The sequence below is a fragment of the Myxine glutinosa genome, chromosome 1 (assembly GCF_964187855.1).
Source record: "Myxine glutinosa chromosome 1, kmMyxGlut1.1, whole genome shotgun sequence".
Taxonomy (NCBI): domain Eukaryota; kingdom Metazoa; phylum Chordata; class Myxini; order Myxiniformes; family Myxinidae; genus Myxine; species Myxine glutinosa.
This window is the reverse complement of record NC_136261.1, coordinates 279,977,716-280,001,156: the sequence shown is the minus strand read 5'-3', so window position 1 is coordinate 280,001,156 and position 23,441 is coordinate 279,977,716. Positions and strand designations below refer to the sequence as shown.

Below are 23,441 nucleotides of genomic sequence, written 5' to 3'. Positions count from 1 at the left end.
CCTACCTCTCTGGCAATCGAGTCGTGTGTGCTCAGCACCACACTTGTTTACTTTAGTTTAGACACTTCCACATGGAAGTTTTATTCGTTGGAGTAGACGGTGTTGGTCCATTCACAGCAACACCTATTGAATCTGGAGACCGATTCATCTTTGCTTCCCTGAAAAAGAAGCAATACTCTTGAATCCACAACTGCATACAAATGTGCTTAACCAAATATCATATACATTCCCCAATTTAAACAAATCTTTCCTTCACATCACTTGCATTACGATGCCTCCTTTACCCAACACCACATACAACAAAATACTACAGCGAAGTTGATGGGTCACCATTTCAAGTCCCCATGCTTCCCACCTAAAGCAAACTTGAAAGGAAAAAGTTGCACCAGGAATAACCCAATATCAAAATTTGAGTTTAAAAATGTTCCTCTTGACCCCTGTGACCCGAAATTCCCACACCCTGGGGCATGAACCAAGGGTCAAATCCTAAGAATTTACGTGGACTGTACAGGTGGCACGTAGGCCGTAAGACACTTTACCCCCATCACACCCCAAATGCTACTCTGTTGATGGTTGAAGTTCAAGGGGTAAAAGGACTTACGATGGGGGGATTGGGGGTACCACGTACACTCGGGGAGTAGTCGGGACGTGTTCTTCTAGTAAGCAGCTTGCTATCATTTTCCATGCCAATCATTCCCTGTCAGGCGCTTTCAAACAAATCCTAATATTGCCGTCTTGTTTGGTTACATACGTGAGAGAGCTGACCATCTCAGTCGGTTCCTTGATATGATACGCCGCATGACTCACTGTAGAACCATCTCATCAAGTTCTGATTGAATTTTGTCCTTGAGAGGGGATTCTACGTGGTGGATCAACATGTGGTGGGACATTTGGCTCCACAACAAGCTTGTGCGTTCACGTTGTATTGTAAACCAGTGGTTTGTTACTATAACCAGACTGGTTAAACCAGTGGATGGACTGTGCAAGGCAGTCCACACTCCACTATAATGGGGCGGTGTATGATAGGTAACATTTTAAGGATAGCTGGTTTCGCAGTTCTTCCGTGGAAATCTTAGGAATTGTAATCAGAGAAAAGTGCGTAAAACAAACAAATAAAAAGTCCATTTTGACGAAAAAGGCAAGATACCACGTGGGCTAAAAAAATTCTTCTTCTTTTTTAATCGGCCAAGGAATGGTGTCGTTCAGTTGGTTGGTTGGACCGGTCAGTCACTCTTATTCTTAAAAGGCATGCCTTGGCCGGCTCGACTTTCTGGCTCCGGGTCCGGGTTCGAACTGTGTCAAACGCCGGCGGACGCGCCTTGTTGTACTCACGGTACGTTTTCGTGTGTCTGCCTTTGGGTTAGATTGTAATTGTATTGTTTGTACATCGGTCATCGTCACTGTCAGATTGACGATTTGCCAAAGATTCTGAAATTGGCTTGCGATGTTTTATGTGATAAGTAAAGCTGCTTTGTACGATTGCCGATAATCTACAGAAATGCATTCCATATGTATTGTAAATATTTCCTTCTATCCAACTATTGCTCGAGATACAACCGCTGATAACACCGTCAGGTTATGCAACATTGCTCAAATTTCGGAATAGAATTGCTTCATTTACGTGAAAACACATCAAAGACGCAGTTGATGGTTACTTATTGTTTTTATCGCAATGTAAACTGTGCTCGTACTCGTAGTACTTCCCAGTCCGTGGGCAATCCATAGCATTTTCATTGTACTCTGTCCATATTGGATCTGATGTATTATTTGTTTAATAAATGGACAAAACTACAGATGAAAGGCAACCAGAAAGTCCTACACTATGTTCTGTGTCACATCCACCCAAACAACAACCATCCCCATTCCCCATGTGCACTCATTTTGTATCCGATATGCTATGGGAGTACAGATGTAGGCCCAGGCTCTATACTGAGGCTTTGATAAAAACAACACTAGCCATTTATACCTTTCTTCAAAGGAAAACAAGTGAATCCTCTTGGATTGCGCTGAGGTTCGGGCATGGAATTTCTAGGAGGAAGTATAATTTGTATGCAATGAAAGTACATGTAATATGGGATCGAGTAAGATCGAGTAAGCTTCACCAGTGCGCGTGCGCGAATTTACGTCACGTCGGCAGCGAGAAGGCGTTCCCCAACACGAACCAATCAGGAACTGCCACGCCCACTTATATGATCTCAGAATTCCTGTGACAGGAATTAGCGTTACACTGGCTGGAAGTCATTCGCTAGAGGCGCTTCCTCAGCGCCAATAATAATAAAATCCGTTATTCCATGTGCTACAATCTGTTATCTAGAGTTGAGTTCTTCCCACAGCTGATACCAACATTCCATGTTAAAATGATCAGTTCCCACTTGATTGGACGGTGGTTGTCTGGTTCTTGGTCCAAAACGTGTAAGGCCCTTCCAGATGAATCAAGTGCTTTTGTGCAGCAGCTTGAGATGTCATGATGGGATGCGTGCATGCAGCAGAGATTTTAGAATACGTAAAGGTGCCGTAGTTTAAGTGTTTACACACGTGGAAACTTGGATTGTGTGATTAAGTACTTGAGATGACATTCCAGTCGATGGCAGATCCTATGATCAGATGGTCTACAAATAAGGTCTCTGGTCCTGGAACAGCCAAACAGCAACCTTTGTTTGTCTTTGGGAGGGATTTGCCGACGGACTACCTCTAGTAATGGGTTGGCCGTGCGATAACCCCTCACAAATGAGTAGGGCTACGCCCTGCTGAAATCAAAATGTGACCTGTGTGAATGGTGAAAAAGGTGTCTTCCTTTGTTTTATTTCTCGTGCAAAATCTAGGCTCATGGAGGCCTACCCTTTATTTTTACCAATAATTCGCTTTATCTTAATTGCACTGTATCCCTGCGCATCGTAAGAGCGTGACCAAGGGTTGGCGTCAGGAAGGGCATCCGGCCATAAAAACATTGCCTCAAACAGGGAACCATGATTGTCATGGGGTCCGCAAGGTTAACCCCCACTCTAGCGGGGAAAATGGCCTTAAAACGATCATTCATTCATTCATTCATTCATTCATTCATTCATCTCCAAGTTTGAACCCTCCCTCAAAACCCTCAAACCACAAATCCCAACGTCCTCTTTTGCAGATAGTTATGCAGAACCATAAATGCAAAAGCACCATTGCTCCCCTTTTCTGCTGCTTCCTTCTTTCCTTGATCTGATTTTAACCTTTTAACCCATGTGCAGGTCCAGCACTGTTGTTTGAGCGCTATGTGAATGGCCGTCCAACTGGACGCAGATTCTTTTCCTGCTCAGTGAGCAGAGATGGGTGTGAATGTGAGCTCTTCCAATGGGAAGGAGAAAAGGTGAGTACAGTCGTTCCTTTTGCCCATTATTTAGAACTAGCAGAGTTACCCGGCATTGCCCAGAAAATAGTCAGTCACGTGTGTGTGTCGTGGCCTTTTTATAGTCGGAGGAAGCCACGCCCCTAGTCTAAATCTGATGTGCCCATGTTTTTTGTTGTGAAATGTTACCTCCCATGGACCCCCTCTTCCCTCTCTAAGTCACTTCCTTAGGCTGTCCATGAGGCACCACCAAACAAACAGATATTCACAAATAGGGTTATAGATTGTTAGATTTGATTAACTGTTTCTGTTAATCAACACATTGATTAATCACCCTGCAGGTAATAATTTTTAAGGTCAATGTGTTATATAAGATCTTGGTAATACCCCCTGGTTTTGGTCTGCCTGTTGTCCACTGATACTCCATTGGTCTCTCAACCTGCCACTCTGTTATTTTGGTCCTCCCTGGGCCTCCTTGTATACCAAAAGACTGTTAAAAAAAAGAAAAGGAGGCCATAAAGATATCAGTTTTTCTAGAAAAGCAAGATTACTTGAAAGTGCTGGGAGGCAGGAGAGGAGAGTTATTGATTTATAAAAGATCAGCAATGGGAATGGGGGATAACATTATGTGGTGGCTCACCATTTTAAAGGAATCAAGAGGAGAACATTCAGGAAGTGGATTCCACAGACAGTCGAGACAAGAGTGTTGACAAAAGAGTGGATGAGAGCAGTTAGTCTGAATTTGGAGAGGGTATCTATTGTTTTTATTGGATAGTGTCGGCTTGTAGCGGAGCTACATGCCAACATCAGGGTTGAGGGACAACAAATAGGGAGATGTGGAGAGATAAAGGACGTTTGGTATGTGAGCAGAGCAAGTGTGACCTGGTTGGCCTTGAGGGATAAATAGCTGAGAGGGCAGGTGTGGTGAGACCAAAATGAGCTGATGAAAAACTTTTCTACATTACAGGTGCTGCTCTCTTTCTGCTGTGGGTGAGCAGCACCTCAGGCTCCTGTAAGTAATGTGAATTAGCCTCAGGATTTTTGGTTCCACCGCTTCTGGAAATGCAATGTGAGATCTCATGGCACTAGCTCACAGAGGACATCTGTACTCCATGGCACTGTGGATTAAGGCTTTATCCAATGTTCAGAGTTTGGAGCAGCTGAGAAATGACTTTGCTCTGCATAGGATTCCAGGACTTGTCCCTGCACTGGAAGCCAACTTGGATATGTGATTGCCCCAGGAAAGGTCAAAGCAGATTTTAGGCCAAGGAGCTCCAAATATTGCTCTTCGGCCAGAAGTTGATTGCAGATATAAACTGGATTGTTAGTCATATATGGTGTTTATATCGAGACAGAGTGAGTGTGTGGGACCTGGATAAAACTAGTGCATTGGATCCCTTCTTCCTTTTCAAAGTAAAAAGTTGCTGCAATATTAAATATCATAGTTTAATAAGTGCAGAAGACATTGTAGAATAGCTTTTTCACATCTCAGTTGAGAAGAGTGATGGAAATGAATGTAGAAGGAAGTAGAGGACGGGGAAGACCGAGAAAGACTTGGTTAAAGATGGTGGAAGAAGAAATGTGGGCAAGGGGGTTAACGAGGAGAGATGCAGAAAATAGGGCAAAATGGAGAAGATTGTCATGGGGACCGCAAGGCTAACCCCCGCTCTAGCAGGGAAAATGGCCTTAAAATGTCTGTTGTTCTTGTTTGTATCTCAACTTCCACATGTCCCCAAATTGTGATAGTACATTTGGAAACCCTTCAATCCACATGCCATTGCGATCACACTGGGGCACTGCGTTGACTTCACACAGATGTTTTATGTGGTGGTGTCATGCAAGCACATTGTGGTTTTGGAAATTTTGGCCACAATTGTGGAGAGGTCAAAAAGTGAGGAAAAATTGGCCTGATGAGCACAGTACTTCAGATTCAAAATCTTGTTTAAATCTAATTCAGAATAAAATTTAAACAAGATTTTTCAGGATGCCGGAGTCCTCGTTTTTATCGGTTCAAGTATGAATGCCAAATTATAGTAATTTAATTGTGGCCGCTTAATCCTAAAGTTTTTGTTTTTGTTTTTAGAAATGTACACTTGCCATTCTACATCCTCCCTTTGTGTTGTTCTAATTGTGCTTGCAGGTATCCATTAAAAAGAGAGATGAGCTCGAATTGCAAGTGCAAGCCATGCTGCCTTCATGTACACAAGAGGATTACACAAAGAGGTGGGGAGAATGACTGGAAGAGCAAAATATATGATTGTATTGGAATAAATAAATAAACTAGAATGGCATTTGGTAGAGCGCATACCTCCGCCAGGCTGAACAGTTTGTTTTTGTATCCCACTGAAAGGCCATATCTGGATTCGGACCTGAACCAAAATCTAATCTGCTTATTCTTGTCGCGCACACAACCGGTCCACCACATCTTGTCCAAATCCGTCCATAACCTTTTGAGATATCCTGCTATGTATCGTTTTTGGTCTTATCTCCCAATGGTGAAGAATCACTAAAAAAAATTGTACTAGCCGGATCCGAATCTGGATCTTCACCAAAATGTAATCATTTCGTCCATGTCAAATAAACACTACCTCTCTGCCAGATTTCGTCCAAATCTGTCCACAACGTTTTGAGATATCTTGTTCACAGACAGACAGATAGACAAATAGACAAACAAACAGACAGGGGTGAAAACATAACCTCCATCCACCTGTGGCGGAGGTAAAAATCACAATGCAGCAGGCATTGAGGGGTGCCGGGTGGAAGATTACGGATGGCAGTATTTCTGTATGGTGAAGTGGAAGGAGCGCGACGATTTGTGGTTAGAGGTCCACAGACACAGAAAACCATGTTCAGTTTAATTAATAGATATTGCTTCACTTGACACTTAATCATTGTTCCTTTTTTTGAATAGATGTCTTTAAAGGAAGATATTAACATTTTTTGGTGTCCTTTTATACTCTAGTGGTCCACCCCTCCCCTCCCCCTTCCCTCCCCCCTCATCTGTCCCCCCACCCTCCCCAAAAAATGGCCATTTGATTACCTACATGATCCGCTATATCATCTCGAGGATATTTTTGCTGCGGTTAGCTTTGATCACTACTTTGACTATCAGAGGATTCTTGGTCAGAAAAACCTTAGTCAAATTAACTTTCTTGCGAGTTGTGCGGCCATTTTCCGTTGCATGCTGAGGCAACCTTCCCTTTGAGTACGTCACGCAGATGATGTCATGGCCATCACAATTTTTAGGGGCGGTACCCGACGGGGTTGCTTTTTACTGTAACACCTTCAAAAATTCTTAGAATTAAAAACCACGTTCAGTTCTTTGTTTATTACTTAAAATCAATATAATCGCATCAAAAAAAATGTTTTTTTCCCCCTATGTGTCTGGACCTGTAAGTTGTAGCTCCTAACCTGTTAGGTTGCATTTATAAGGGTTGGTTTGGTGTGATGCCACAAACAGAGGAATTGGCATATGTTATGGATGGCGTAATTAACTCGATCCCAAAACTTTGGAAGTGACTTTGTATGGTACATAAGATCGTCTTAAAGAGCTGGTTCGGCTGAAGTAGTTTCTTGGATATGGTTATAAATTATAATCCTCGATAGGTCGCCTCTCACACGCAATATATTTGACAGCTCCCTTACTCTTCATGGACACAATGGGATCTTCAAACTTCCACTAACTAATGCCAGCAGGTGGGATGCCTAATTTAACATCCATCAGAGGGACGGCTCATGCATTTATGAAACACCGGGATGACAGTTTGTAGCTGGGTCGAGACTTATTCAAACCCAAGGGGACAACTCGGAGGTGGGTATGCATACCTCTAGTCAAATCTATCCTGCTAGCAACTTAAAACTATATGGTCGCAGTAATTGCAAATGCATGAAAAAACTAGAACGAGCAATCAAAGATTGCATACCCTCACCCAGACTTGTTTCCTGTGGTTTTATAGTAGATTTACTCCTGTTATAATTGTACCTACTTTATAGTTCTACTCGCATTGTAATTGTTCATACTTTATAGACGTACTATAAAGATTTTTGAAAAAAAGAACATACTGGCTGCCACTAGGTGGTGTTTGTGGCCTACGTTAGCATATTCTGTGTGAACAAATAGACAGACAAATGAAAAATCACTCATAGTGACACTTGGCAAAACAGAACAAAGTAGAATGGCACTCAGTAGAGCATCCTTTTGACCTCAAAAATAATTAGTGGTTGAATTCAGTGACCTGATTTGCAAATTGTCTTCAAATTTCAAGTCGATCAGATGAAAATTGAGCATTTTAGAAATTTGAAAAAAAGTGGTTGACCTTTTGGCCTATGTTGATCTCAAAAATAGTTGGTGGTTGAATTCAGTTCGCTGATATGAAAATCCCATTCAAATTCCATGTCAATTGGTTGAAAAATGAGGATTTTAGAAACTCGAAAAAAAAGTGGTAGACCTTTTGACTTTTTTTTTGTTTTGTTTTTTGGATACAAGATCGAGGCTCGTGAAAGAGCTAACATTAATCACACAAAAAGTCAACCGACACATAAAACACAAAATAAATAAGGGACTTCAAAAATATATAGGATTTTGTCGGACCACAAACTCCACCATTTGGTGAATTTTCGTGAAGATTGGTTTAAAATTGTGACCTGCAGGCAAGCATAAGTGAGCGGACACACACACACACACACACACACACACACACACACACACACACACACACACACACACACACACACACACACACACACACACATCAACATATTTGTCAAAAAAAAAATTGCCATGTAACAAACAGGCCCAAATGCAATCAATACCCTCCACGTTGGCACGGGTAAAATCAAGACAAGATGGAAAATCAACGTGTTTTTTTTAAATCGCATTTTCAAATAGTAATCTGCTTGTCATGCACCATTGTTGACAAAATAGGCATACATTTGTATTGTACTGTACGTATAAAGTATAAAGAGTATTTATAAAAATGTGTTCATGCTTTCAGGCTCCATGTGTTTGCTGCTCTTCCAAAATCTCAGCGTTTCTTCTGTCAGCAGTGCCAGAACCTGGTTTTGCTAGCTGAGCAGTCCCAGCATGCTAAGCATACTGGTCACCTTCTGCATGTTTCAGATGCTGCACTGGCACGCCCTGCTACTCTTTTACTGGCATCTGCTTGTTCCAAGCGTGAGAAAGCACAATTTCTGTTCTCGGACCGTGTTACACGCTGGTTGTCAGACTTGCCTTTGCACCTTGGATTCACTCGTCTGCTTTGTTTAGGAACTCCAAGGTACTCAGCTTGGAAATGGGAAGGCATTGATGCTAACGCAACTGTACGTTCCTTTTTTTTTTTATCATCACAAAGTCACATAGTTGTTCATACAGACATATGCTCTGGGATGCTATCGAGGAGCTGGATGTGATGATCACATAATTGGTTGAAGTAGTTCCCAGATTAAGGCATGACCATTTCTGTAACGTTGTCTAGGTTGGGCCCATTGCCAAAGCGGAAGCATTCCCTCAATGGCTGTTGCAGAAACGATTATGGGGTGGGACCATTTTTGCAGATGTTGTGGGGAGGTTGTACCATTTCCGTGGATACTGCAAGGGTGGTGGTTGGGGGGGGGGGGGGGGGGGAGAGATAAGGGGAGACTTTTCTGCTGATGCCATGGGAAAGAAATATGATTTCTGGAGATGCTATTTAGAGGAAGGACTTTCACTGCATGCTACCTGGGAGGCATGTTTCCAAAGATGCCAGGAGGGTGTTGGGGTGGGGGGTGAGGGGGGAGGGAGACGAACCATTTTGTGGATGCTGCGCGAGGGCAGTGTTGTCATTGTGAGCCCTTTTTTGGCTGGCTGGGTGGGAAGGGGAGGGACTGTTTAATTGGGGTTGTGGGAGGAGGGTTTGGGGATGTGGGGGGGGAGGGTCTATTATAAACCATGTTTTTTTTATTGCACATTAATACAAGATTTTATGGTTTTTGGATTTAAAGAAAAGGTTTCTCTAGCCGTCCTCTCCTGTTCATATGGGATTTTATTTGTTCCTTTATTTCAGGGTCCATGATGAGGTGAGGGTGAAGGGTAATGATGAGATCCACAGCATGTTGCTTGACATCGATAGCAGGTGAGACTTTGATTTGTAATCCAATGACATATTCCAAATGCATTTTGGCAAGTGATGCTTAAACTTTGAATTTCACTGTTCTGTAAGTCCTGTTCCTTTACCAGTACATTTTTCTCACACCATATTTCAGTCGTTATTTATGCATGGTAATCATAAAGTATTCACACCCTTGACTTTTTTTCACATTTTGTTGTTACAGACTGAATTTAAAATTGATACAATTGAGATTTTATTTTTTTACTGATCAGCACTTGACACCCATAATGAATTGTTTTTTTGTGAGAAATTTTCCAAAATAATTAGAAATGAAATGCAGAAAGAACTAATACACATAAGTATAACCCCCTGAGTCAATACTTCGTAGAAGTGCCTTTGGCAGTGATTTCAGCTTCAAGTCTTCATGGGTATGTTTGTATCGACTTTGCACATCTGGATTTGTGGAGTTTCATTCTTCCTTATTGAGTTGCTCAAGCCCTGTCAAGTTGGATAGGGAATGTCGGTGAACAGCAATCATCGTCTTTCCACAGATTTTCATTGGGGTCCAAGTCTTGGCTTCAGCTGGGCCACTCAAGGTCTCTCATGTTCTTGGTCTGAAGCCATTCCAGTGTTGCTTTGGCTGTATGCTTGGGGTCATTGTCCTGTTGGAACATACAGAGTTGGCAGTTAATATGGAATATTTTTTTTTCCTTGACTTGGGTTTACTTTCTGAACTCAGTATATCAATCTGGTGAGTTTATTTTACCCTTCGGTGATGTCTTTGTTGAAAGAACCATGTCACTGATTGTCTTTCGCAGCAAGAAGTCAATAACAGGATTATATCACAGGTGGCGTGACAAAATGTAAGGACAGGTACATTTGACGATTGGCTTCACAATCGGGTATATAAGGGTTGTTGCGTTCTGTATTAGTGGAAAACAACTGCTGCACGTCTACAAAAGTTATTGCCGCTTCCTCTGGAGATGGTCCGTCAACTTGACAATGCTGTTTGTCATGGAGTGGTGGCTTTACAAAATTCTGGCATGAAACAGCGTGCTATTCCTCGGCAGTATGGCATCACTCAAGGTCAAGTGTCAAAGATCCTGAAACGAAATGCTCAGAGGGTGTCCCTACTCCAATACCGAGGTCACGACGTCCACGCAGAACCACAAGGAGAGATGATCGCCAGCTGCACCGGTTATTCTGCAATGGCCGTACCAAGTCAGATAATCGGCTTAAGGCTCAGTGGCAGCAACTGACAAATGTGCCTGTATCCAGAAGGCTAGTCAACCAACGACTGGTTCAAGCAGGCTATCGTGCCAGGCGTCCCCTGAGAAAGCCACGCTTGACCAGCCAACACAGCCAGCGCCGATTGCAGTGGGCCAGAGAGCACCGTCAATGGCAGCCAGGACACTGCAATCACGTGACCTTCAGTGACGAGTGTAGATTTCTGGTCTATCGTCAAGATGGCCGCGTCCGAGTGTGCAGACAAGTGCATGAAGCCCACAACAAAGATTGTATAGTGCCAAGAGTCCAAGCTGGAGGTGGTGGGGTGACCGTTTGGGCTGCTTTTCATGCAGGGGGCAAAACTGACCTGGTTGGTCTGAATGGAAACCTGAACCAGTTCAAGTACAGGGTCATTCTGGAAGAAACATTGCTTCCATTTGCTCGTGCAGCCTTTCGAGGAAACTTTGTCTTCCAAGATGACAATGCACGGCCTCATCGTGCTCGCATGATCCAACACTTTCTTGCTGACCGTGGTGTAGAGCATATGGAGTGGCCTGCCATGTCCCCGGATATGAATCCGATGGAGAACTTGTGGGCAGAATTAACGCGTCAAATCGACCACTTGGACCAGCAGCCGACCTCTGTGTGTGAATTGCAGCAGGCTATTGTCACTGCATGGCAAGCGATTCCGGTCCAAACCTTGGCAAATCTCGTGAACAGCATGCCTCGACGTGTACGTGCTCTCCTAAATGCTCGTGGGCGTTACACGAAGTATTGAACTGTAATTTTACTGTCCGTAATCCCAGTCATAATTTAGCTTTTGTTTTTGTTGAAATTTTTTTTGGCTAATGTGCAAAATAAAGAGATACTTCTGGAAAACGTACAGAAGTTTAACACAGTACTGTCCATGAATTGAGTTCGATATCGGTTTACATCACTTTCAAGGATCAATTTATTTGCTTCGAAATGTCAAATGTGGTTTTTGTTTCTTTTAAAGGTCACATTAACAAAATCTAGAATAATTTCAACATAATTCCAATGAACTTTTGGTTCTAAGTCATCTTGAAAAGTAAGTTCACCCCCACAAAAAAAAAATTCCATATTAAATGCCAAGTCTGTATATCATAGCCACAGTCTAAGGTCTTTTGCACTCTGAAGCAGGTTTTCCTCAAGGATTTGCCTGTATTTGGCTCCATTAAGATGGGTGATTAGCTGTGCCCAGTTTCTTCCAGACAAAGCGCTTTGCATTCAGGCCAAAGAGTTCAATTTTCATCTCTTCAGACCACAGAATATTTTGCCTCCTGCTCTCGGAATCTCTCACGTGCCTTTTTGCAAACTCCAGGGATGCTGTCATGTGCTTTTTTTCTCCGGAGTAGCTTCTGTTGGGCCACTCTTCCATAAAGCCTAGATTTGTGAAAGACTACAGAGACAGTCAGCCTTCCAGCAGGTTCTCCCATCTCAGCCAAGGAACTCTGTAGTTCTGTGAGAGTAGTCATTGGGTCCTTGATCACCTTGCCCGGTTGCTCAGTTTGGGTAGGATGACAAGCTCTAGGAAGAGTCTGGGTAGTTCCAGATTCTCTACATATCCTCATGATGGAGCTCACTGTGCTCTTGGGAACTTTCAACTATCTACAAATTGTTTTATACCCTTCCCCAGATCTATGCCTCCTCACAATTATATCTGAGTTCGATGGACAGTTTTTTGGACTTCATGGTATAGTTTCAGCTCTGACATACACTGTCAAATATGGGACCTTGGATAGAAATGTTTCTTTCTAAATCATGCCCAATCAATTGAATTGGCCACATGAGGATTCCAAGTTGCAGAGACATCTCGAGGATGATCAAAGGAAATTGGATGCACCTGAGGTCAATTTGGAGTGTCATAAAGGGTTGAATAGTTGCGTTTATGGGGCGGGGGGGGGGGGGGGAGGGCAAGTAAAAGGATCCCATAGGAAAGGTAGGATTGTATAATCGTAGCCTAGACCGTGGACGCGTAGGAGAAACCTCAATATACAGCAAGTCGGGAAACTGTAGCTTAAGATTGCGTCTTCACGTGGTGGTGGGGGGTGGGGGGGTTAAACAGAGTTTCCCTCTGTAATTTCCCCTTTATGTTTTGCTGCCATGGCCGGCCATGAAAACCTCCTTTAAACAACATTTACCACGCTGGCAAGAGCTAAGCAGAGCCGGTTGGGGCAAGCAACCCCCTCGATCCCCAATGGACCTAATAAGGGTTTTTGCCACACCCCCGGAGTGCTGTGATTGGGGTGGGGGGGGGGGGGGGTGGAGAAAGAGTTGGTAGGCCACACCCCTGAAGGCCATGATTGGCCCAGAAGAGCATGGGGTGATTTGGAAAACAGCTTCGCCGTTGGTCAGTGTGACATCATTGAGAAGCTTCTCGAGTCGTTGGTGAGGAGATCGAAGAGGAAGGCTTCACCATCTTTGGGTTTTGGTGCTTGAGAAGAAGCTGGCCAGTTTTGGTGTCTTTTGTTTGGAGTTCCGGTGGAGCAAGGCTCCAAGCAATTGTGTGCACTGTGGAGGAGTGTTGGCAATCGGGAGCTTGGAGGAACTGATGAGAGAGAAAAAGGGACGTCTTCGCTTCACTCCCTTGGCGCCTTTGTCGCCGTCGCCATCTTGTGTGCTTCCCGAGCGGGAGCCTCTGAGCCTCGTCACCACCACTCTCCTCAAAAAGAACTCATTTAGGCCAATGGTAATTACCGGCCGCCAAAAGGGGATTTCTTTTTATTTTGTTATATTTTCCCTGTGTGCGTGTTCGAGACTGCGTGGAGGTACCTCACAATAGAGAATTTTAGTTTACCTCAGTATTGATTTATTATTGTTGCATTTCATTTGCCGGGTTTTTGTTCGTGGGTTCGGGAATAAACCCGTGTTGCTTTTCGTTCCGTTCAGGTAAACGTCTCGCAGCCTCCATCTCGCGTGTGCTCATAACCGTCACATATTCGGGAGGTCGCCTCGGGAATAAAAACGTTCAGCTATTCGTCATGCGGTGGTCTTAATCGCCACCTTTCAATACTTTCAATGAATGACTCAAGACATTTGGACTTATAATTTTTTCTTTTTTGTAAAAATAAAAATTTCACTTTGACATTGGGTATTAATTATGTGTAGATCAGTCAATCTCAATTTAATAAATTTTCATTTCAGGTTGTAAGACAACAAAATGTAAAAGAAGTCAAGGGGTGGGAATTCTTTCTGAAGTCACTATGTTCCTTCTCCACCCTCCGTGGAGAAGGTCGTTTTCACCCACGTCTTTGTTTGTTTTTGTTTGTTGGTCTGTCTGACAATCAGGATATCTCAAAGTTGTGGACAGATTCGCACGAAACATGGTGGACTGGTTGGGTGTGTGATAAGGATGAATTTATTCAACTAGCAACGGTACCCGCCCTATGGGCGGGGCTTCAATTGGGAAGCCCAAATGAAAAGGCAAAATATCAGAAATCGAAGGCTTTCTTTTATTTTAAACGATTCATATAAACATCCGTTGAATGATATCACACGCAAATCATCAAAATCTAAACAGTACATGGCGCCGATTTTGAAAAAAGATTGAATTCTGCAAAACGGAAGCGGCCGCGACACGTCTTTCTCAGTCGCACGTTTATGTGTGAAGAGTGCGCGCCGAATCTGTAACTCGGAAGCGGCCGCTACACCTGTTTCTCAGTCGCTTTGCACACGCTGCCATGTTACTTCAGAGCCGCATGTTTATATAGGAAGAGTTCGTCAGGAGTCAATCTACTCTCTCCTGGTACGTAGAATAAACTATTTGTAGAATTTCAACAAAAGCCACATCACTGTTCATATCGGTAAATATTATTCCATCGTATTTGGAAAATTGGAAAACTTGAAAAATTGGAAAAACAATATAGCCTATTTTACTCCCTGGGGTCCCAAGAATACCCACCCAAAATATCGTTGCGATCAGTTGAGCCGTTTTTGCGGTACCTTCGAACGGACGGACATTTGGTGAATTATAGTAAGATTGTGGTGAAGATCCAGATACGATAATTTTTTGTAATTCTCCTAGTGGTTCTTCATCATTGAGTGATAGGGTCAAAAACGACACATATCATGATATTTCAAAAGAGTGTGGATGGATTATGGCAAAACTAGGGGGATGACTTGATTAGATGACATGATTCAGATTTTGTTTTGGTTCATTTGGATTCAGGTTCGGTATCGGGTGGGATACAAAAATGTAAACTGTTCAGCCTGGTGAAGTTATGCACTCTACTAAGTGCTGTTCTCGTTGCAGTGTGTGATTGTAAATTATGCTGATTATTACCATCCATGCTCTTCCCTTCTCTTTACTTTCTTTATTTACCCCAGGTTTGAGAAATTTTACCCTGCTGATGAGTTTTGCAGGTACAACATGTTCAACAACCATTTCTTTCGGGGAGAGGTAAGTTGAACTTTAAAAAAATTTGTTATTATTGCTGGCAGCACATTATCCATAGGGTGATTGCGCCACCTCCCCATGACAGTGACACACACACACACACGCACACACACACACACGCACACACACACACACTTACTGTGAGTAAACTCAAATGTAATTCTGACGACTCGACGAAAAGCCTCAGTTCTCACCTTCCAAAGCTGTCCCATCTTTACTCTCACCCTCCTCCAACTCATCATAAAAGTAAACGGGCATTCCCATATCAAAACAGTGGAATGTGTAAAGCATTATTCTCCCCTATCATGCTATCACCTACTTCACGAAATCCCGTTGCAATTTTAAGAGAAAATAGTCGGAAATAATAGCAAACCTGTGTTAAACCTTCGCAGTAATAGCGATCCTTGACAAAGGTTTCTAAAGGGTTCCTAAATTGGCGGCCATAGTATAGAAATTGTGGGTGAAATTGGGCGAATTGTCCAATCAATGGGTGGAACTCAAAAAAATAAAAGAATTTTAAAAAAATGGTTTATTGAAAGCATGTCCGGCAACCAATGGCTGAATTGCACATGCATACATATTCGTAATTTACAATCAAAGATTGCTTACACGATTAAAAAAATATATATCCATAAAACTCACACATGGACATGCTCCTTTTTCATATAGATAATAGTTTTTGTCATCTTGTTGTGTAGGATTGTAAGACCTTTCATGTCTTCTCTCGGAAACCATACATTGAGACAATTCGTCCATGTTAACAACACACAACACACAACAACAACAACTTGTGTTGTGTGTTTACATACAAAACAAAGTTTGTTGTGTTGTATGTAAAACCCAAGCAAATATGTCTGCTTTATATTTGCCAGCAGAACATAACCTGGTGTAAATCCCAGACCTTTTCCAGGCAAACCTGAAATGCAGTGACATTGTCAACTGTGAATTTTCAGGTGTTTCACTCGTTGGGTAGACTATATTCTGGTTGGTGGAATACTAGTCTGTGAATGTAATATATATACATATATATATATATATATATATATATATATATATATATATATATATATATATATATATATATATATATATATATATATATATATATATATATATATATATATATATATATATATATATATATATATTGTTACGGAACCCAGCGTCGGCCTCTGTTCCCCTTACCGAGGGGGGATTAATCCCCTCGTCTCTGACTGACCGACGGGGTCCCTGACGCTGCCCAGCTACCTCCGGAAAGGCAGGTGCACAGCCCCGTTCGTACCGCGGACAGATGTTAATTGCCGAGCGGTTTTAGCAACCGTGGCACGAACTATTAACAAGGAACTAACCCGATCCTTGGACGTTGGCCAAATCGTGCCACAGGTATTCAATGTGGAAACCTCAAAGACGAACGGATGTGAAGAAGAGGAAGACAGCAGTAGGAAATACGAATATGATTTATTTGCTATTATTTACAACCAAAAGAAACCAAGGAGGAGGAAAGATAATAAAATACAGAAGAAGAAGAGGACACAGTGCAAATTAGCTTACCTACTACAGTCTTACTTAACCCCAAGGACAAGACACACAGAACAAACTCACGTACACAGAAGGATGGAATGGAGGCAGGAACGAAGGACTGGAAGGAGAGAGGAAGGTTCAGCTGGAGCAGATGGTTTGGGCTTGATCCCGCACGGGACGTCGGGCTGGACCTCGACGGCCACCGATGCCACCGATCCTGGTTCCCGCGTGGTAACGGGTCGAAGCTGCCTGGTGGAGCCAACGCTGCCTGGTGGAGCCAACGCTTCCTGGTGGAGCCAACGCTTCCTGGTGGAGCCAACGCTTCCTGGTGGAGCCAACGCTGCCTGGTGGAGCCAACGCTGCCTGGTGGAGCCAACGCTGCCTGGTGGAGCCAACGCTGCCTGGTGGAGCCAACGCTGCCTGGTGGAGCCAACGCTGCCTGGTGGAGCCAACGCTGCCTGGTGGAGCCAACGCTGCCTGGTGGAGCCAACGCTGCCTGGTACTGCTCGTGGGGCTCCGTCACTTCCCTCGCTCTGGACTCATCTGCCGCATCTCTCTCCCACTTCTCAAAGGCTTCCGCGCGCGCTTTTTATAGCGCGCCTCCAGATCAACCCGCGCCACGCCCGAGTTGGTCTCTCACCGGTCCTGATTGGCGGGTCGGGGCTCGCTGGCTCCACCTTGTGATGACGATCGGCGGCCAACGCCCTGGATTCGGCGGCTCCTCCCCCTTCTCCGATCTGACCGCGTGTTCAATGGAGTTTTGCGGCGAAAACCACAAAGCAGCAGCGGCGAATGCAGAAAACCGCACGCAGAAAACCGCCCAATGCAGTTGGCAATTGATGACAAAAGGGGAATGCAAAGGGAATCTACCTTATTTGAATTTGGTGCAATGGAGTGTCAATTAATGGAAGACAAAGCCTTAATCTAGTACACATAATGAGATAACTACTGAACAAGGAGATCTATGATTTGCTACGTGATTGTATATGGAATAACTAAGGGGACGACCTTTGACCTTTATACACAACAAATGGAGGAAGGAGGGTGATATTTACAACAATTCATTACACTACAATTTAAAAAAAACACAGCAATTCTCAAATCCACAACTATATATATATATATATATATATATATATATATATATATATATATATATATATATATATATATATATATATATATATATATATATATACTAGCTGAGGTACCTGGCTTCGCCCGGGTTGAATAAGAATAATACAAATATATGATGAAAAGAACATGTATATTTTAGAGCAATATCACAGTACATTTCCTACATGACGTTTTGTCAATTTTCAATTTCTCAAAACCTCTTGGTATACAACATTTCTGGTTTTCTTACTTGGTGCCAAGACATAAAGATTGCTTGGTTTTCCAACCCTCGAGCAGCCCACGTACAGCTGGCCATGGGAAGTACCCGGCATTACCAGGGGGGGGAGGGGAGGAGAGGGTGGGGAGGGGAGGGGAGGGGAGAAGAGGGGGGGAGGGGAGGGGAGGGGAGAAGAGGGAGGGGAGAAGAGGGGGGGAGGGGAGGGGAGAAGAAGGGGGGAGGGGAGGGGAGAAGAAGGGGGGAGGGGAGGGGAGAAGAAGAAGAGGAGGGAGGGGGAGGAGGAGAGGTGAGAAGTGGGGGGGAGGGGAGGGGGAGGGGGGAACGGCTAGCTTGGCAAGCGATAGCAGGCTTATTACTTTTATTTTTACCTCAATGAGGGCTATATATATAGTCCGTGCTTGGAGCCTTCAAGTTCAACATAAAGTTTTTTTAATGAAAAATAATGCAGATGTATAACAATCCACCAATGCAAGTTCAGAAATGAATGCAGATCCTTTACTTTGCGATACAAACGCAATTCCCGCCATTTCCACTCACGATCGAGGCCTCCACAGTGACCGCGTCTCTTCTTCCTCCTACAACTTCGTCTCACTTCTTTCACTCAAAATGCACGAAATTCTGCCGCATTAAATTATGTAGAGGCCTCGTCGGGGGGGGGGGGGGGGGGGGGGATATAAGGTAGATAAGGAAGGCGTTGTAACAGAAGAATCAAAATAAAAGTGGAAGAACATAAGGAAATGGGTGCTATTCTGGACCCACATCCAAACCCGACAAACCATTGCAATACACCCCGAACATCTAGCGCCGCCACAAACTACACCATGGACTTGCAGCTGGCGCGGTTTTTTAAACCATTGATATTAAAATAAAACGTAGCCTAAAACCACCGGGATTTTATGCTGATTCCGAATCTGTGTCTAAAACTTTTCTCCGATGTGTAGTTCTTGAGTTATAAGCGGACATCCAGACACACACACACACACACACACACACACACACACACACACCTCCTCCTTTATATATAGAGAGATATATATATATATATATATATATATATATATATATATATATATATATATATATATATATATATATATATATATATATATATATATATATATATATACATATATATATACTCCTCTTGTAGCCATATCAGATATGAGAGTTTATCATGCAAGTATAAAGATATAATTAAGCCTGGTGTTGGCTTTACGGTTGAGGTGGCTGGCTTATGATCTTATGGCCTTGATTTTGATCACCTGTCGTGCCATTAAATAACTTGAGGTGGGTTCACTCAGCCTGTCATCTTTCCGAGTTTGGAAAAATGAGTACCAACTTACTGGAAACGGGCCGCTGCATCAGTGACACAGCCATGCTCCCCAAAATGATGAAACCAGCAGCCACATGCTGGATACGGAATGATGTACATATAATTAATAATCCAGTACATAGTTGTCATTGACATGGCCCCTGTAGGTTAGAGTAGGAATTTGGAATTTGGCCATGGTGGCAGCGATTGCTCACCTATTCTTTGCGAAAGACACCATGGGATATTTATGCCCACCAACTGATGCTGTAAAATGGGAAGCTCAGTTTGATGCTCATCCGAGGAACGGCACACACATTCATTAATCGCCTTGCGTGTGAAACATTGGGTTGACAGTTTATAGCTGGGTCGGGAATCAAACCCTGGCTATAGAGCTGAGGCTAGTGTGCGAACCTCCAGACCAGCCAAGTCCAGTACATTGCTTATTATTATTGTGAATATTGTCAGATTATTTGATTCCCCTCCACCCTAACCCCCTTTCTTCTTGTACTTTCTCCCCACTCTCTAGGCAGCAATGTCACGCTGTCGTACATTCCTCAGGGGAGGTGGTGGTAAAGGTGCCTTGCTACTCATGGACCCACCATTCGGGGGTCTTGTGGCATTGTGTGCACGGGCTATCCGTGCAATGTCGATGCTCAGAGATGCTATTAAAGAGCTGGAGAAAGGTGGGCATTTACTTTTTGCTTCATCGTTTTACTAAGTTCATGGCCTGGATTTTATTAACGCATCAATTTTGAGCTTCATTTATATTATCGATCGATCTACTGAATTTTTGGGAGCAAAGGAAGAAAAATGAATGAATAAGCTTGCAGGGGAGAGGAGTGAAGGCATGAGATTAACATTAATTGGGAAGGAATGGCAAATAATGGAGGGGGGTGGTAGGCAGGTGCAGCTCGTCTATTCTATGGATGAACAAGTTATATTGCTTAACATTTTTACATCACATTTGCGCTATCCTTCATCGTGCAGTGCCTCCTTTTTATAGCTGCATGAAGGGAAAGAAGTGTGATCCCTTCATGCAGAGTTATCCATCCACGGCACACCTGGCCCATTAGCCCTGTTGGTTGTAAAAGTATGCCTGTGGTGGTTATAGACATGAAGTGGTAAATAATGAGGGTTTTGATCAGGAAAAGGGCTCCACCTTCCAGGACTTCCTGTATCTTTCTGGATTACTGTATTAAGCAACCCAGTGCATGGATGTGCAGGACTTATTCCATGCTGATGCATAAACCTGTTTGGAAAGGTCTGATAAAGCCCATTGAAAATGTATGTAAACACCTGGTACACACTGAAACCTGGGCAGACACACGCAGGGACTGCCCCTGTACGTTACGATATTGTGCAAAGAATCGAGAAGTCTTTATTATTATTATTATTATTGTCGGTCTTGAAGGTGGATGAGAGAAAATAATGGCTTCCATGACTACAGTTGTTTTCAAATTCCAGGAAACGATGCTGTTTGCTTTCCAAGAGAGATCCCCTTCCTGTGGATCTTCCCATACTTCTTTGAAAACCGAATTCGACAGGAATTCCCATCTTGCACCATGCTGGATTACCAGGTAGCTACTGTTTGTCTCCCTTCATTTTTTTGGCCTATCTTCCTCAATTGTGACATTTGGGTTCAGGATTCATTGTTTTATATTTCATTGTTTTTGTTGCCTACCACACCTACCACACCTGCCTACCACACCCCTTTCATTGTTTATTCATTGTTTTTTTAATACAGCCTGGTGTTGGCTTAGCGGTTAGGGTGCCGGCTTGGGATCCTAGGATCCTGGGTTCGAATCCCGATCGATCGCTGAATTAACGCCAGGGGGGGTTGACTCAGCCTGTCATCCTTCCGAGGTCGGCAAATTGAGTACCAGCTTGCTGGGATGAATGATCACGGTGTGTACCCTGATTTAGAATAGGTACACCGTATCCCTGCGCATCGTAAGAGGTGACCAAGGGTTGGCGTCAGGAAGGGCATCCGGCCATAAAAACATTGCCTCAAACAGGGAACCATGATTGTCATGGGGCCCGCAAGGCTAACCCCTGCTTCAGCGGGGAAAATGGCCTTAAAACGTTCATTCATTCATTCATTCATTCATTGTTTTATATCAACACAAAGTGGATGAACAAATATCTGAGCTTGGGGTTGAGGGTGTCAGTTAGGTTATGAGGATTTTTTAATGAATGGCAGAAGCTAGAAATGCACAAATGTAAACTCCACTCATTTAATGGGTGAACAGGATATATATATATATCATGCATCAAGTGGGAGAGTGTGAAAAAGGTGCTCCCAAATTCCAAATTCCTGCCCTAACTAGGCGAATGTCAGGCCTTTCCAGGCCGGTTCGTGAAACACTTGGGCCAACCTTTCCCCGTCCGACCCCACACACAAGGTGGGATAATAGTGGCCGTTAAAGAGCAACAAAATATAATTGTTTACGTTTGATTGAACGTTGCAACTTGCAGCAAATCTTTGTTTCCTATCTGATCAAGTGCATTAAAGCGAAACAACCTTAACCAGAGTTATGTTATACGGGGACAACCTATAGTCGTTTTGCGTGAATCTCATAAATGAATCGGACATTCGGAAAATGAGCAAGTGTGTGGAAATTTCTCATCCCTGTGAGTGTGGTGGGAATTTTCCATTTGGCCAGTTGATGATTATAATCATAATCATCATCATCATAAAATATTATCCTCTTTAATTTGTGTGAACATTTATGTGCAAAAGCCAGGTATAAGTGTAGCATTTAGACAGGATAATTTAAAGCCGATTCTTTCTTTCAGGTGGATTATGACAACCACATGAAATTTAAATTGGGAATAACTGGCAGGAAACAATCCCCAGCTAGGATCTTCACAAATATCTCCCCATCACTTATTCCCCTTCCCACTGAGGAAGGCTACAGGTATGTTGGCGAAACCCAGAAGACCGATTTGTAACTTTGTTAATATATACTTTTTAGACTTCCATATGCTGAACTAATCCATTACTTCTTCAGGTACTGCGGCCCATGCCAACGTTATGTTGCAGCAGGAAATGTGCACTGTCAAATCTGCAAGGCCTGTACGTCCAAGGTTTGTGCACAAATTATAGAGAAGGAATGCAGAATCAATGACCTGGAGAGGTCTAGTTCATAGAAAAAGCAATTATTTTCATCTTTTGTGTGATGTTTTCAAAATGAGGACTCGAAGGAACTTGAGACCGATACCCCCTCAGCTAAGAGTATAAAATAAAATAAAAACACCTTTAGAGGCCATTTCCCCCCGCTAAGCGGGGGTTGGCCTTTTTCGGGGACCGTGGTTGTTGTTGTTTTTTCGGTCCCCTTTTTGAAGCAATGTTTTACGGCCGGATGCCCTTCCTGCCGCCAACCCTTTTTGTCGCCTTTTACGACAAACGGGGAATTACCAGTTCACTGGTACTCACTGGTACTCCTCAGCTAAGAGTATAACATGAGATATTTGTTTAATGCTGAAGGGTGATTAAACATAGACCATCATTTAAATAGACTATTGCCTCTGCATGCATTTCTTTCTATAGGATGACTGGTATGAGCAGGGTCCACTACCTCATGCCTCGTTTCTAGTTCCAACCTATTTGTGTCAGGCCGAGCCTGAATGAAGCCCGAGTGAAATGTCTCCATTGGCATCGTAAAAACCTGAGGCATATGTAGTGTTGTGCACATATGCTGCGTTATGTTATCAGCCGTAAATAGATGAGGCTTTTATTGGTGTAATTGCTAATTCCTGGTGTACATATTGCTGCAAACAGTGCTTTCATTTTGGTTTTCCTTTGCAAAATTACATGATTTTGGCAACCAGGTAAAAGCAGCTATTTCTGCTGCCATCAAATATTTACGTTTATTGGGGGTAGATAAAAAAAATACCATAGGAGAGGTAGAATTGTACAGGAAATAGCATGGACCACGTAATGTTTCGGAGCATTTTGATGTATCGAGTAGGGAGAATGTCGCTAAAGGTTGTTTAATTGTGCATCATGCGATGGGTGATGCTGTGCTAATTAGCTTTTTTTTTTTCTTTTTTTTTTCTTTTTTTTTGTATACTGAATCGAGGCTCGTGAAAGAGCTAACATTTACTTCACAAACAAATCAACCAGACAAACAAAATATATAAAAAGCGGGAGTGGAAAACAAGATGGGGAGAGAAGGTGAAGCACACAAACACAACAT

General features: G+C 43.1%; 3 protein-coding genes across 11 annotated transcripts in view; 1 reads left to right on the top strand and 2 right to left on the bottom strand.

Moving 5' to 3' along the window:
* Positions 1–859, bottom strand: part of LOC137438127 (uncharacterized) — a 92,996-nt gene extending 92,137 nt beyond the window's left edge. For both annotated transcript variants that reach the window (XM_068133105.2, XM_078766655.1), the window contains exon 1: positions 752–859. In XM_068133105.2, coding sequence (XP_067989206.2) covers positions 752–768 — 17 coding nt within the window. In that variant the 5' untranslated portion in view covers positions 769–859. The remainder of the gene's footprint in view (positions 1–751) is intronic.
* The window catches only part of LOC137411284 (BCL2/adenovirus E1B 19 kDa protein-interacting protein 3), a 204,811-nt gene extending 200,255 nt beyond the window's left edge, over positions 1–4,556 (bottom strand). Inside the window, exon 1 of the mRNA XM_078766758.1 lies at positions 4,553–4,556. The gene's annotated coding sequence lies outside the window, so the exon portion shown is untranslated. The remainder of the gene's footprint in view (positions 1–4,552) is intronic.
* Positions 969–23,441, top strand: part of ZCCHC4 (zinc finger CCHC-type containing 4) — a 31,303-nt gene continuing 8,830 nt past the window's right edge. The window contains exons 1-10 of one of the 8 annotated variants that reach the window (XM_068133041.2): positions 969–1,333; positions 3,228–3,346; positions 5,466–5,548; positions 8,320–8,601; positions 9,367–9,435; positions 14,986–15,058; positions 19,769–19,925; positions 20,707–20,819; positions 22,039–22,160; positions 22,254–22,329. In XM_068133041.2, the coding sequence (XP_067989142.2) occupies positions 1,249–1,333; positions 3,228–3,346; positions 5,466–5,548; positions 8,320–8,601; positions 9,367–9,435; positions 14,986–15,058; positions 19,769–19,925; positions 20,707–20,819; positions 22,039–22,160; positions 22,254–22,329 (1,179 nt within the window). In that variant the 5' untranslated portion in view covers positions 969–1,248. The remainder of the gene's footprint in view (positions 1,334–3,227; positions 3,347–5,465; positions 5,549–8,319; positions 8,602–9,366; positions 9,436–14,985; positions 15,059–19,768; positions 19,926–20,706; positions 20,820–22,038; positions 22,161–22,253; positions 22,330–23,441) is intronic. The other 7 variants (XR_010986652.2, XM_068133058.2, XM_078766617.1 and 4 more) reach the window with 7 other exon arrangements.